At 47.2% G+C, this 14,322-nt stretch overlaps 1 protein-coding gene across 1 annotated transcript in view; it reads right to left on the bottom strand.

Annotated features, from left to right (window-relative positions):
- The window catches only part of MYO7B (myosin VIIB), a 110,579-nt gene that overhangs the window by 54,309 nt on the left and 41,948 nt on the right, over positions 1-14,322 (bottom strand). The window contains exons 13-18 of the mRNA XM_045826063.1: positions 11,841-12,051; positions 10,996-11,131; positions 6,932-7,092; positions 4,108-4,245; positions 2,194-2,346; positions 1,412-1,510 (exon numbers count right to left, since the gene is read on the bottom strand). Of these exons, the coding sequence (XP_045682019.1) occupies positions 1,412-1,510; positions 2,194-2,346; positions 4,108-4,245; positions 6,932-7,092; positions 10,996-11,131; positions 11,841-12,051 (898 nt within the window). The remainder of the gene's footprint in view (positions 1-1,411; positions 1,511-2,193; positions 2,347-4,107; positions 4,246-6,931; positions 7,093-10,995; positions 11,132-11,840; positions 12,052-14,322) is intronic.

The following is a 14,322-nucleotide window of genomic DNA, read 5'->3' as shown; positions in this document are numbered from 1 at the left end:
CAAGATGGGAGAAAAAATTTCTCTGAAGTTGTTTTAGTTCTGAAAACTCATCTGAACTATGCATTCAAATGTATTACAGATTCATGAGTGTTTCAATAGGAAAATGTTCCCTTCGGCCTTTGAGTAGGACTCATAGTGTGAGATTCAGCCCTGGGGCTGTGACTTTCCCTGGTTCACTGCAGTGCTTCCCTGATTCCCGTGCCCCAGGCTTGCCATCCTTACCCCTGGAAGACAGCCCATGGACTGTCTTTGCAGAACAGAAATCAGTACAGCCTTTGGCAACTGGTGAGGAGAGGGCAGGGCTTGGAGGCCCTTCCTTCCTTCACCAGTTTTGCATCAAACAAGCATTGAACCTCTTGATGTACCTGGGTGGGGACTGGGGACACAGAGATGAACTTGACTTTGACTGTGTCCTCAAGGAGTAACCAGGGAAGAAGAAGGAAGAGGTGGGCACTCTTCTCTTTCACTATCCACCCACACTATATATCCCTCTATACCACTGTGTCTCACCCTCCTGGGCAGATGCTTCCTTCTGCCAGCTTCACCTGCTTCATGGAATCTGAAGCTACACTGCTTCTTACCTCACGTCTAAGCCTGAACCTTAGACACAGGCCTTACTAGCGCATGGACTGGCTAGCGGGTGGGACCAGAAGGTGCCTCTGGGGATGGATGAGGAAGGGCTCTATGGGTGAAAGGGTGGCAGGGATGGGAGGGATTCTTAGATGGCTGCAGAACATCCTCCTATTCTGAGCTTCTCCTTCTCCTCCTCAATTTGCCCACCCATCCAGGTATTATGAGGATAGGGCACTGGAAAGTTTTCTCCCCAGTGGCTCTTTGACCCAACTGGCAATCCTAGAGTGGTTGAAGTCTAGTAGAGCCACAAGGCTGCATCTGTGTGATCTTGGGCCTCTCAGTATGTTGAGAGGAGGTACGTGGGTAGTGGTTCTGCCTACATATGACTGCCTAAGGACAAACTCTCATAGTGGGGTGTCAACACACTGAAGAGCCAGCTCTTTGGGGCTCTCTAGAGGCATAGCTTCCCCAGGCCAGACAAAGCTCATTGACGGTGGCTCATGTATGGTAAAGGCCTGTTCTGGAGGCAGTGTGAGCCTGCCCTCAGGCCTCCTTACTCTGCCCAATGGCTTGAAGGCAGCCCTTCCTTATGCTCAGGTCTTGCCATGAATGTCCCCTCTGAGAAGCCTTCTTAATTTCTTCTGGCTGACCTGGGCTCTCCCCATGTTGCCACCCCCTCCCCACTTCTCTTACCCTCAACGCTGCTTTCTATAGCAACAGGGTGACTCAGGGTGGGGGCCACATGCAGAACAGGGTGAGTGAGCCAGTGCCTCCTGGTGGGTCCAGACCAGCCCCCACATGCTTCAGGAGGCTGAGACCTTCAAGTTCAAGGTCTTACCTTCAGGAAAATTTTGGTCTTTCCCATTTTCCAGTCTGTGTCTTTTCCCAACCACATTTCAGTGATGCACATCGTCATCTGTCGAAACTTATCCTTAAGCTGCCAAGCAAAAACAGGAGTGGTTGGATGGAGCTAGAGCAGGGACCCCAAGGCATGAGACTAAGGATCCCTTCTCAAGGGCTTTCTAGGGATCTGAGTCTTCTTCCTTCTACAGGCTTCACAGTCAGGATATGCTGGTCCAGGGCACAGGCACAAAGTACCTTGGGATCAAGGGTAGGGTGCAGGGGAGCACTCAGGCTCTGGGATCATGAGGCAACCACACATTTCAAGGCCTGGGGCCTCTATGTGGCTGCAGGACACTTGGACATCCCAAACTTGAGGATATCTGGGTGTTTGAGGAAAAATAAGGAGGACTTCATGCTCCTCAGCTACATAATCTCCTGGAGGTTATGCCACATAAAACAGTGCTTGCTTTAAACTGCAGACACTCATAGAAGGACCATATCAGCCACCAATACCTTCTAGAGCCCAGCGTGAACTAGCCCTTCTTCACTTCTAAGGCACCATGGGGTTGCAGGTGGGAAAGAGGGTGACAGATGGGGAAGGTAGGAAGTGAGGAGGGAAGGAAAAGCAGGATCATTTGAGAGCTTGGAGTGGAGGGGCCCTGGGCATCAGGAAGGCAGCTGCAGGGACCTGTTGGAATTGGGGACCTATAGGCGTCAAAGTCCTGAGGTGCCTGGCACCTCCTGTGGACCAACACAGTCGAGCCACAGAGTACTCACCTGTTGGCGCAAGGCGCTGGGCAGCAGGACTCGGAACCTCTGGGAGAACTGCTGGAAGGTGTAGCGCAGAGGGAAGCCCGCCTGGCGGATGCGCACGGTCTCCAACATGCCAGAGTAGCGCAGCTGCCGAAGGCACAGCTGGCGGTCGAAGAGCTGCGTGCAGAGGCAGGGCTGAGCGAGCCGCTCTGCCCACCCCTGCAATCACCCCAAGTACGGGAGCTCGAGACAAGAGCTCAGATTAATTAGAATTCCCTTTTGAGGAGAAATGTGTACTCAAAGTCGCTGAAAAGTCTTTAAAGTATTTCTAAGGAGATAAAAGTTGGTAACAGAAACTGTGACATCCACAGCATCACTGAATACTTACCTCTGCAGAATATGCAAAGTACTGCAAATACAAAAGTGATCTGCATATACCCAATTTAAATGCTTTTAAGTGTTCCAAAACAGTGATCCCAAAGAAACCACCACCTCCTGAAACATGCGCTCCCAGAAACATCGTACTTTTCACATTCAGAAGGTAGATAGAAATACTTTTCCTACTCATAACTAGAAAATACTCTGGTCAGCTCAGTGCCTGGGAGATGGCTGTGGTGAGGAGAGAAATTTGCACCTGATGCTTTCTTTGCACAGGGGTGCTGGGTCTCAGGAGACACCCTAAGACTTTGTATGGCATGGTCTACTAGAGACCCTCCTCAGCCTTCCAGCCACCAGGAGTCTCTAGGCACTAGAGGGACACCTTCAAATCTGGCAAGCCCACCAGTCTGGCAACTACCTACTTGGAAACTCTGAGGGTCCCAGAGACAACTGCTCATGGGGCCCAGTGCCACATAGCAGTTAGTCTGGGACAACTAGTTAGCCCCCATGTATTTAGTATTTCTCATTTAATCTCTACAACAGCTCTACATGGTGGGGTACTTAGTTCCAATTTAAATGTGTAGTACCCAAGGCTCAGGGCCACACTCCTAAGTGGTTGAACTAGGGTTCAAACCTGAGTCTGCCTGGCCCCTCAGCCCCAGGGTCCCCCTACACCCACACACAACAGCTACCATCTGTGAGGCCCTGAGCAGTAACCTCACTCCTAAGGTAGGGAGTGCGGGGGTGGGCAGAAGGCCTCTGGGAGTACCATTCTTACCTAACAACTGAGTACTATGCCTATCAGGAAGATACATGCTGGAATACCTGGGGCAGCCTCAATTTCATAATTTTCTTTTTTTTCAAAAAGTCACTTTATTTAATATATATTTTCCCCTATAAGATTTACCTTATACTGTAAGATTTCCCTTATAAGATAAGATAAGATTTCCCTTATAAGATTTAATAAGACAGTTTTTCCCTTATAAGATCCTTTCAGATGGCATCTCCCCATTTTGGGAATCCTGTATTTGTAGCCGCTGGTGGGATTCCCAAGTCCATGGTCAAGGGCTCCTGGGGAAGTGGCAGGCTCCTACCCTACACCACACAGAAGTGGATAAAGTCACTCTCCAAGGGCAACCAGGAGTGGTCATCAGCCTCTAAAATCATAGTACTTGTGGTCCTTCCTGAGTGTGGTTTACCTATGCAGATATACTAGAAACATCAAGTACAATCCTTGTTGCCCCCTACAGGCAGAAGCTGGTCTAACTTTACAGAAGAGATAACAGTCTGAAAAGGGAAGCACCTGGCCAGGTGCACAAGCAGGCAAATTACAGGGCTGAAGATGACTGAGATCTGAATGATCTAAGCACTGCAGGTCACTGACCTGAGAGTGGCCTGGAATGGTCACCTCATCTCAGTGTCCCACTTATAAAATGGGGACAGAGAACAGTCCTAATGTTTTCCAGGCCGTGGTAAAGGGAATGACATGGCCCTAGGTGCCATCAGACCCATCCAATAGCTGCCCCCTCCCTCCCAGTGTATCCAACCTCCCCTCATTACCAGTGGCTTCTTGTACTCATTGGGTTTGATGCAGCGGATGAAGTAGGGTTCACAGTTGGTCAGGATTTTCATCAGCTGGTCCAGGGACTGCTTAAACTGGCTTGCCAAGGTGGCAGGCTGCCTGCCAGAGTCTGCAGACTGTGGGCAGAAGCACAGAGTCCAAGTGGGGTTTTAGGGAGTACCACCTGGGGCACGCTGACCCATAGCACAGTGAGGGCTTCTGCCAAGGTCCCACAGATAGGAGTGATGGGGGAATTTAAGTTAAAAAGTTTAACTTTAGTTATAGTTAATAGGTGAAGTGATTAATGCATGTAGAAAGCTGTTCTTCCAGGATCTGTAATGCGTGACTGGACCTACCCTGACTCTAGGAAGCCTGCAAGCAATTCAACCTTTGTGCCCCAGAAAGACTGCAAGCAATCAAGATGGTATTTGAGCCATTGTGCTCCAGGGAAAGAACCTCTGTCAACCAGGACACAATAAAGAATTATTGGTCAGCAGATGGAGGGATGCTAGGAAAATCACTGCACTGCAACTTTTATATGATTAAACTTTTTCCTGATTTTCACACCCTTTACCTACTCTTTTCTTCTCCTTATAAAAAAGGTCAGCTTGATGCCCTGGCTGGTGTGGCTCAGTGGATTGAGCACTGGCCTGAGAGCCAAGGGTCACTGGTTTGATTCCCAGTCTAGGGTAAATGAATGGGTTGTGGGTCACACCCCCAGTGAGGGGGCACATAAGAGGCAACCATACATTGATGTTTCTCTCACTCTCTCTCCCTCCCCCTCTATAAAAATAAATAAATAAAATTATAAAATATATTTTTAAAAAGGTCAACTTGAGAAAGATGTTAAGATGGATTTTAGGGTACCTAAACTGCTGCCTTCTCAGACATTGGCATCTGGATAAAGCACCCATAAAGATTCAATTCTTGTCTCTACTTATTGATTCTGGTAGTGACAGGCAGAATGAACACTGACTTTTCGTTTCAGGAGGGCTGCATTCATTTATCCATCACAGGTTCCCCAAATGCCTATTGTTTGTAGGACCCCAGTTGGATACTGAGGACCCAGAAGGGAGTAAGAAGGGGCAAATGCCTCCTGTTTAGAGTTGGGGTCAACCAAGTGGGATGCACAAGATGATGTAACAGAGCGAGAAAAGAATGTTAGAACTGGGAACACTCACTTTTTAACTCTTCCTTCTACATTTTCCGTTTTTATCTAGGTTTTCTGTTTTTTAATGTTTTATACCATGTATTGTATACATTATAGTAAATTTATATCATTCTAAAACAAATGTATTAACTTATGGAGGCGAGAGGAGGGAGAAAAGCAAAAGCCCCTCACCATGAGCAGTGTGTGTTTTGTGCGATGCTAATTGTGAGCAGTGCTCCTTGATTAAACCTTTCCACGGTCAAATGCACCTGAGCAAAGTTGTGTACTGCTAGAATGCACCAGTCTGGAGACACAAGTCTTTACACCTTAATACCTCTGACAAGAGGATGGAATCACTGGGCTTTTTAATAACAATGGGCAGCTTTCTTTTCTTGTTCTGGTGTGCAAAACAATATATTTCTTCTCCACTACCATCCTGTTCCCTGAAACTTCCATGTCAAGCTCTGGGAGATCTGCAGGACCAAGATGAGGCTGTGCTCTGGCCTCAGCTATGGAGAGTCTATCATGACTCCACCTGGTTCCAGACCTGGCTAATTCCTGCACAGCTTCAAGGCTCCTGAATGCCTTCCTGGGCCTGCACTGCACATGGCCATGGGCCTGGAGGCTTGAGGAGATCCTGCAGAGGTGGAGGGAGAGTGATAAAATACGAAGCACACTTCAGTGTGGTCAGTGCTGAATTCTTGGCATGGAGAAAAGGGGACCCTTAGTCTGCTTTTTCAGTTCCTTGGCCATTCAGCCAGCTCAACCTGAGGGTGGGGGTGAGGCTCCTCATCAGAAGCTTCACAGGGCTTTTCTGAGACAGTCACAATTAAGAGGTAAAGCCATGAGAGGGGGTGTTGTGGGGGCAACGGGTAGACAGACACCACAAAACACACATTTTAATAATACACACATACCACCCAAAACATACCCATACTACAGATACCATAAGCATACAACATGCACACACACCTGCACCATACACCCATACCACACATACCACAGACCACACACACAACCCACAAAACACACACACATCACACACATATACCACACACACCACAAAACACACATTTAATACACAGATCACATGTCACATATACCACATATATCACACAAAACACAACACCCACATATCAATCAGACACACACCACAGATACCATATACACACTACATGCACACATACATAGGCCATATGATATACCACACATCACTCAAAATATACACACATATACCATACACATGCCCATATCCCACAAACACATAGCACACACATGCATCGCTATCCAGATTCACACCCACACACACCAGGCACCACACATACCATAAACACATACATATACCACAGGGACCATACACAACCATGCACACATACAGCAGTCAGAACACACACACACGCAGAAACCAATATAGACACATAGCACTATTAACAAAAGAAGATGTGCCCTGGCAAGATTGCCACACACTCAGAAGCAGGCACATTCATGTGTACCTGTCCCCTCACCTATACCCATGTTTTCACTCACCTTTGTACCTAGACTGAGAAACCCAGACCCCAGGCAATATGTTTTCTCTGCACAGACATGTGTAACCTTAGAGGGTACATGTGTAACCTTTTCATTGCTACTCCTAAGGACAGAGTAGCAATGAAAAAGACAACGATAGGACCCACCTTGAAGAACTGGCTCCTTGTCTTCCCCCGGATGGTTCCATGGCCCAGCTTGATTTCTGCTGATTCCAGCTTAAAGATTTCCCTCAGGAACTTGTTTTGGGAGGAGTGGACCAGGGTGAGGATATCTGTGCTCAGCACATCTCGATTCTTCTCCAAGAAGCCTGTGAAGAGAGAAGAGACCACCTGCCAGGCCAACTCAGTTTTTACTGTGACCGATGGGGAAAGGAGAGGCTCTGGGTGGGGACACTGGTCATATCAGAAGGCTCTAAGAACCCCCTTTGAACTCATACTCTCCATCCCTCCCTCCATCTGTAGCCAATAGAGACATGGCATGACACCTCTGTAAGCATGGCACCCACTGTCTGCACCCAGCACAAAGTCAGATAAAATGAACAGATAAACTCATCAATCCTCCAACTCACCATCCTCACCACAGTCCCTTAGCTAATGCTGCCATTCCTTTTGTCTGATCTCATCTGATGGCCTCCTACCCCTTCTCTGCTTACTCAGTTTCTCTACATACCATACATTCCCCAGCATACCTACAACCATACATCGCCATGTCATCTCAACTTGACCCTTTTCTTTGCTCCTCCGCCACCATTGCACATCTTCCTTATGCCCTCTTTTCTCATCTCCTGTGGGTGCCAGGGCCCTGCACTCCCCTGAAGCCCAGTCACCCCTAGAAGTTCTCCTTTCTCCTCCAGAGCTTGTGCCTCTGGCCTCCACAAGCTGTTCTGGGAATGCTCTTTCCTCTTGAACCACTCAGGCCAATGCCTAGTCATTTTCAAGACCAGATCAGGCATCATCTGTTCTAGGAGGCTCTCCTGGCCCACAGGTGAGGTAAGACCTTCCTCTTGCCTCCCCCTGGGCAGACTTTCTCTTGGGCCTTTTGCTCAGTTAAGGAATGGTCTAAGGACTTGCCACCTCTTCCACCAGCCACAATACTCCCTAGGTGTAGGCCTGTGGATACCATGGACAGCAACGAGTCCACTTCCTTCTACCTCTCCCCAGTCACAGCCATCACCTAACTGTCAATACTCCAGGTACCGACCACTGGCCACAGTGATGTCCACGCACCCTGCAGTTTAGATTTACCATAGTGAGAGACCTGAGGGCTGTTTCAGGGCTCTGATCCACAAAATTTCTGGGTGACCTTAGGCAAGTGTGACTCAGACCACTGTTTATTTACATAAAGGAGCTAAAAAAAGAAAAGAAGAAAAAGGAAGAAGTGAAGAAGACCCCCTCCCCATAACTGCCTCCACTAATTCTTGAAAATCTGGCCGTCTGGTCTTGTCCAGGGAGCTTGCAGTCTGGAGAGGAAGGCATGACCACTTCTGTCATCACCCCTGAGGCCAGAGGCAGTTCTAAGAGAGTTTGTATGTCCAGCCTCCCCCAGCCAGCCAGTCTGTACAAGAGCAACTGCTTCCAAATCCCTTGTGAAACCAGTAAGAGGATGCTAGCTACTGTGCTTTTTCTGGAAGCTCAAAATGGAAGAAGGAAAGAAATTAAACAGTGTTTGGCTTATTGGTTCCAAGCACATCCAGGCGACTTAATGATTATGAGCTTCTTGGAAGTTATTTACTTCCTCATTGTGAATTTAAACTGCACAGGTCTTGCAAATGGATGTGTGCCTCCAGGCAGTGTGCCACACACCTGTGAACATGCATGTATGTGTGTGAGCATGTATGTGAGCATGTGTGTTGACATGTTTAGGAAGCAAGCACATGTGTAACTCACTAAGGAGACCCCGAGAGCCTGGTAGCTCCAAAGCCCCTCCATCAGCCCTATTCTGGGGATCTTGGAAGGTCCTGCTAGGGGCAGGGGCCTAAAGACTGAGCCTCCAGATATTGGGAGGAGCAATGTTGTGGGCTGAGTTGTGCCTCCCCAAAACTCATATGTTGAAGTTCCAACCTTCAGTACCTCAGAATATGACTATATTTGGAGATACAGCCATTAAAGAGGTGATTAAGCTAAAGGGTGGATCCTAACCCATAAGACTGGTGTCATATAAGAACAAGAGATTAGACACAGACACACAGACACACAGATACAAAAAAGATGCCACAAGAAGATTCTATCTACAAGGAAAAAGGGCTCAGAAGGAGCCTACCCTTCTGCACCTTGATGTTGGATGTCCAGCCTCCAGATTGTGAAGGAATAAATTTCTGTACCTATCTCTGAAACTTTACTAAGGCAGCCCAAGGCAACTAGCACAGCAGGAGAGAAGAAATCACCCCTCCATTCTCATCATGGGCAAGAATGGACTCACTCTGAAGTTGGGCACAGAATTCCACTGGGAAGTAGCTGAAGAGATTGCTTCTCCAAGTCAGGCCAGATGAGGGCCAGGCATCATCTGAAGGGCTGTACTCCTAAGACTATGAAGATTGACTCCTGAATGAGCATGACCCCAACTTTCTTTTAAGTCACCCCACTTTTTAGTGGGGTGCGCTTCACATACCTGCACAGCCTGGTGTGATGCCTGCAGAGACTGAGTTAAGGATGGGAGAGGGGATGGGAGCCCATGAGAGTAAGGGGACTGTAGCAGGAGCTCTGGCAGTGTGCAAAGCCCTAACAGAGCTGGGATTCATGAGAGTGAAAGTGTGCTGCCTATCTCTCCACCTGAGCAGTGTAACTGTGAGTCTCCAGTTACACAGACCATATGAGCCACAGAGTGACACTATTGCTGGCCTATTTTCCTGACTACAGCTGCATACTGGCCACTTTCTCACTCTTCTAAGCACACTACAGGGTTGACTACCCCAGGCCCTTGTTTCTCAAGTCAAAACCATGCCCGACTTGTATTTCAACATGTATAAAAATTAGTTCAAAATGGATCAAACACCTAAATGTAAAAGCTAAAACTAGAAAACTCTCAGAAGAAAATATAGGTGTAAATCTTGGGTTGGACAATGGTTTCTAAGTCATGACATCAAAAGCATGAGCAACAACAAAAATATAAGCAAGTTGCACTTCATAAAATCAACACTTCTGTGCTTCAAAAAACAATATCAAGATAACACAGAGAAAAATATTTGCAAATTATATATGTTAAGGTACTTATATTGAGAATCCATTAAAAATTCTTAGAACTCAACAATAAGAAGACAACACAGTTAAAATATGGGCTAAGGATATGAATAGACATTTCTTCAAAGATGATATATAGATAGCCAATAAGCACATGAAAAGATACTCAACATTGTTAGGCATCAGGGAAACACAAATCAAAACCATATTGAGATACTACCTTAAACTCACTAGGATGGTTATAATAAAAAAGGCAGACAATAACGTGTTAGTAAGGATCTGAAGAAATTGGAACCTTTATACATTGGTAGTGGGAATGTAAAACTGTATAGCCATTATTGAAAACAGTTTGGTGGTTCCTCAAAAGATTAAACCATATGACCCCAATTCCTCTTGTAGGTATACACCCTGAAGTAGTGAAAAGACACACATTATTCACAGTAGTCATAAAGTAGAAACAACTCAAATGTCCATCAGCTGATGAAGGGATAAACAAAATATGATATATTTACACAGTGGAATATTATGTTTCAATATAAAGAAATGAAACCCTGACACATGGTACAACATAAATAAACCTCGAATACATGATGCTAAATAAAAGAAGCCAGTCAAAAGACCACATATTGTGTCTCCACTTATCTGAAACATATAGAATAGGCAAATCCATAGACAGAGAACTGACTGGTTGTCAGGGGCTGGCAAGGGTTGGGGGGAAATGAGAAATGAATGCTAATGGGAGATCTCTTTGAGGGGTGAAGAAAATGCTTTAAATTGTGGCAACAGTTATATAACTCTGTGAATATACTAAAAACCATTGAGTTGTATACTTAAAATGGGGGAATTGTATGGTATGTGAATTATATCTCAATTTATCTATTACAAACAAAACAAACATTCCTGATCTGTTAGACTCCCTCTTTCCCATTGTTAGCTCTGCAAAATGACCTAACCATCCCAGCCTCCTTTCTGTGGCCTTTCTGGAACCTGATCCAGATTGGGAGGAAGTGGGTATAGTGAGGAGCTGCACCTACCTTCTACCTGATAGTACACCTCACCAGCAAAGTGGGCAATGCCAAATCTGGAATCATGGATGTTCTTGGGCTGCAAGAAGGCCTTGTTTTTGGCATGGACATTGTTCAGCTTTTGCAGCATGGTGATATCTGTCCCCTGGAAGGACACAGATAACCTATGGGCTCAGATCCCAGAACCCAATCACAGGGAGGTCAGCTGGCACACCTTCAGGACTCAGGGGCTCTCTCATGCACCCTCAGCAAATGAGCTAAGGATGACTGATGGCCTTTATCCAGACAGGAAGCTGATGCCCAGGGGTCTGTGACTTGTCACAATGAGCGAGAGCAGAACCAGAGCAAATACCAGATCTGCCAACTCCCACTGACAGCTCTCTGGCTCCACCCTTCCCTACAATTGTCAGGCACCCCAGCCCTGGTTTCCCCTTCTCTGGATTCAGAGGTCTTACTGCCTGCATTTGAGAGTCCATCTCTCCAAGGACAAGCAGATTTCCCTAAGGGCAAGAGAATAAAATTTTTCCTTCTCTTGCACCACAGATGTTTAGGAAGTCCTCTCTTAGGGTGTGTTCTTGAATCTAAATAATCAGTGACTGAGATGTAATTCTGCTGGGGATTGGAAACGGTGGAATTAGGAAGCCTTCCTTCAGAGGCAGGGGTGGGGATACCCTGAGGTGGGCCTTAAAGGTGAGGAGGTCTGGTTGGGAGACATGCTGGGGCTCGTTTTCTAATTTCTATCAGAGATTTCAGCAAACCCAGAACAAATGGGTTACCCCAGGGGAGTTTCCCAACCTCCAAGAGGAGACATCTGGGATGTCTCAACCAGAGTGATGGTAGGTCTAGGAATGCACCTGTGGAAAGTGGCTCTCCTCATCCAGGAGGGAAATGATACTCATGGGCTTGAAGGCCATCAAGTCCAGGGTAGGCCAGTTGTTGGTGTAGTGAATGAAGTCCCAGGCAATGTTCTCAGAGTGGTACTCCTCCTGCTCCAAGGTGAACACGTGCTGCACAAAGAACTGCTGCAGGTGCTCATTGGCGAAGTTGATGCAGAGCTGCTCAAAGCTGTGGAGGCAATACTATCACCAGAGGTGGAGCAGGGTTAGCTCCACCCTGCTGTGGCTGGCGTGAACAACTGTGTCACCAGCCATTTGCATAGTCACATGTGTATGTTCATGGATGCACATTCCCATGAAGCCCTGTGAGTATATGGACATGCACCCTCCCTCTTCTCTGTGCCTCTACTCCTGTCACCTCACCTCCTCCATCCCATGGCAAACAGACTATAAGAAAGGAGAAGGTTCTTATTGATGAAGGCATTCCATCAATCTCCTGCCTTTGGCACCTTACCCATTCCCTAGATTTCTGCCAGGCCTGCCTATCTCGACCTAGAAATAATCTTTGGAAAACCAAGTGTTCTGTAGCAGCTCCAGCCCTATGGACAAGTGGTCTTGGTATGAGAGGATTTGCTGGAGACTCAGTATTGACTTCTGGGCTCCTCTGCATCAACCAGACCTGCTCCTTACCTTTGTCCTAATCCTCCTATGGGCTTTTCCTTCTGATTCCCCACTTTAAGAGATCACCCCTGGCTCAAGTCAGAAACCAAGGAGTCAAGTTTGACACCTCCCTCTACCACCTCCCCATTCTCATTCAGTTGCCAAAGTCTGGTCCATGTTCTCTCCAACACAGCATCCTGACCTCTTTGCTTCTTTTCACTCTTGCTGATGCTATAATGTACAGACCACTTTCATTGCTCACCTGGAGCATGATACTGGCCTTCTAAGTCTGATCCTCCTAAGGCTGCAGCCTTGCCTCTCAGTCCTTTTCAACTTGCCACTAGAGGAAGCTTCCTGACACACAGATCCGAGCTCACTGCCTCCCTCACCCCTAGGCTTTAGGTTGTTTTTAGGACCCAGACAGAGAGTGACACAGTAGAAAGCCCACCTCAGTTCAAGGAAGTGGCCCCACACCACTCTGAACTTTGCAGTCTGTGGAGGCACCCAGTTCTTCCCTATCTCTGAGCCTTCCCTCATTGGCTGCCACTCCTCTCCTTCCTCATGGTCCAGCTCAATCAGCTCATCCCCTGGGTCTCACTTAGGCATTTCTGTCTCAGGATGGGTTGCTGATTTATGCTGAACTTTATCATACCTAGACTGCTCATTCAACATCTGTTAAACCAACAGGTGAGGACACAGGTGGGTCGTGTTCTCCACTCCCAATACATTGCTTGGAGATGGCTCAGTGGACACTTGCAGAAGGCATGACTCACTGGGTGCTGGGTGATGCAGCACTCACCCTTCACCAGACCCCCAGACTGCAACCGTGTCACAAGCCCAGCCTGTGGCTCCTTCAGGGAGGAGCCCTTGCATAAATGGCCTGATCCCCCACAACCAACTACTCATTGTCCTCCATGGTTTCCAAAGGTATGCTTGGTCTACTCAGCCGTCCCTCTAGGGGACAGAAACAAATGATCTGCATTGCTTTTTAGATTTCTGTGCCTAAGAGCTATCATCATATTGGGTTTAATTCTGAGCTCTGTCCCATGCTACCTGCCTGGCCTGCACAGCTAGTCCAGGGAGCCTGCCATCCCAGTATGCCTGCATTGGGAATGACTTGTGTCTTAACAATCTTGGCTCACCAAGGGGACCTCTCAGATTTCACATGGGGACAGGGCCTTGGCAGGGGCTTGTGAAGTTCAGGCCAGCATCTTGGCTCCTCTGACGGTGCCCAGAGGCCTTTACTTCTTGGAACTAATTCTAAACTCTGTCCTTCCATGTCCTTTAATGAGCCAGGCTCATTTGAGTAAGCTAGATTGCATATAGGATGCTTCCTGCTTGCTTATCCCAGTCCTCATTTTTCTCACTTGATCTCCTCCACTTGATAATGTACCAGAGCATCAACTGTCCTTATTTGTCTCCATGGTCTGGCTCCTTTCCTCACCCTTGTCTCTGTTTCTGAGGCTTCATTGCAGTCACCACTAAGCATCACTTTTCTGACCTGTCTCCTGCTCAGCTCTTCAGTATCCATTTGGGGATGCTAGGACACTGGGTTATAGTCATCTTGCCTTGCCTTAACCCCACCAAACTAAGAAATCAGGGATGGCCCACAAATCCTCCACTTTCTTCCTAATACCTAGTTTGATATACCACCTAACAATGCAGTCAAATCAATGTTTTTATTTCATTTTCACCCTAATATCATTTACTCAGATTCATGAGGAAAGAAGATGGCTCAAGAGGGGTGACAAATGCTGGGGTCATTGCCTAGCTCTTAGGATGCTTTTAGCTATGGGGCCTTCTCTGGATGTGTGGGTGCCAGGGGATATGCACAGACTAT

This window comes from Phyllostomus hastatus, unplaced genomic scaffold (genome assembly GCF_019186645.2).
Source record: "Phyllostomus hastatus isolate PE091 unplaced genomic scaffold, TTU_PhHast_1.1 phas_scaffold_60, whole genome shotgun sequence".
Taxonomy (NCBI): domain Eukaryota; kingdom Metazoa; phylum Chordata; class Mammalia; order Chiroptera; family Phyllostomidae; genus Phyllostomus; species Phyllostomus hastatus.
This window is presented reverse-complemented; position numbering and strand designations above follow the sequence as displayed.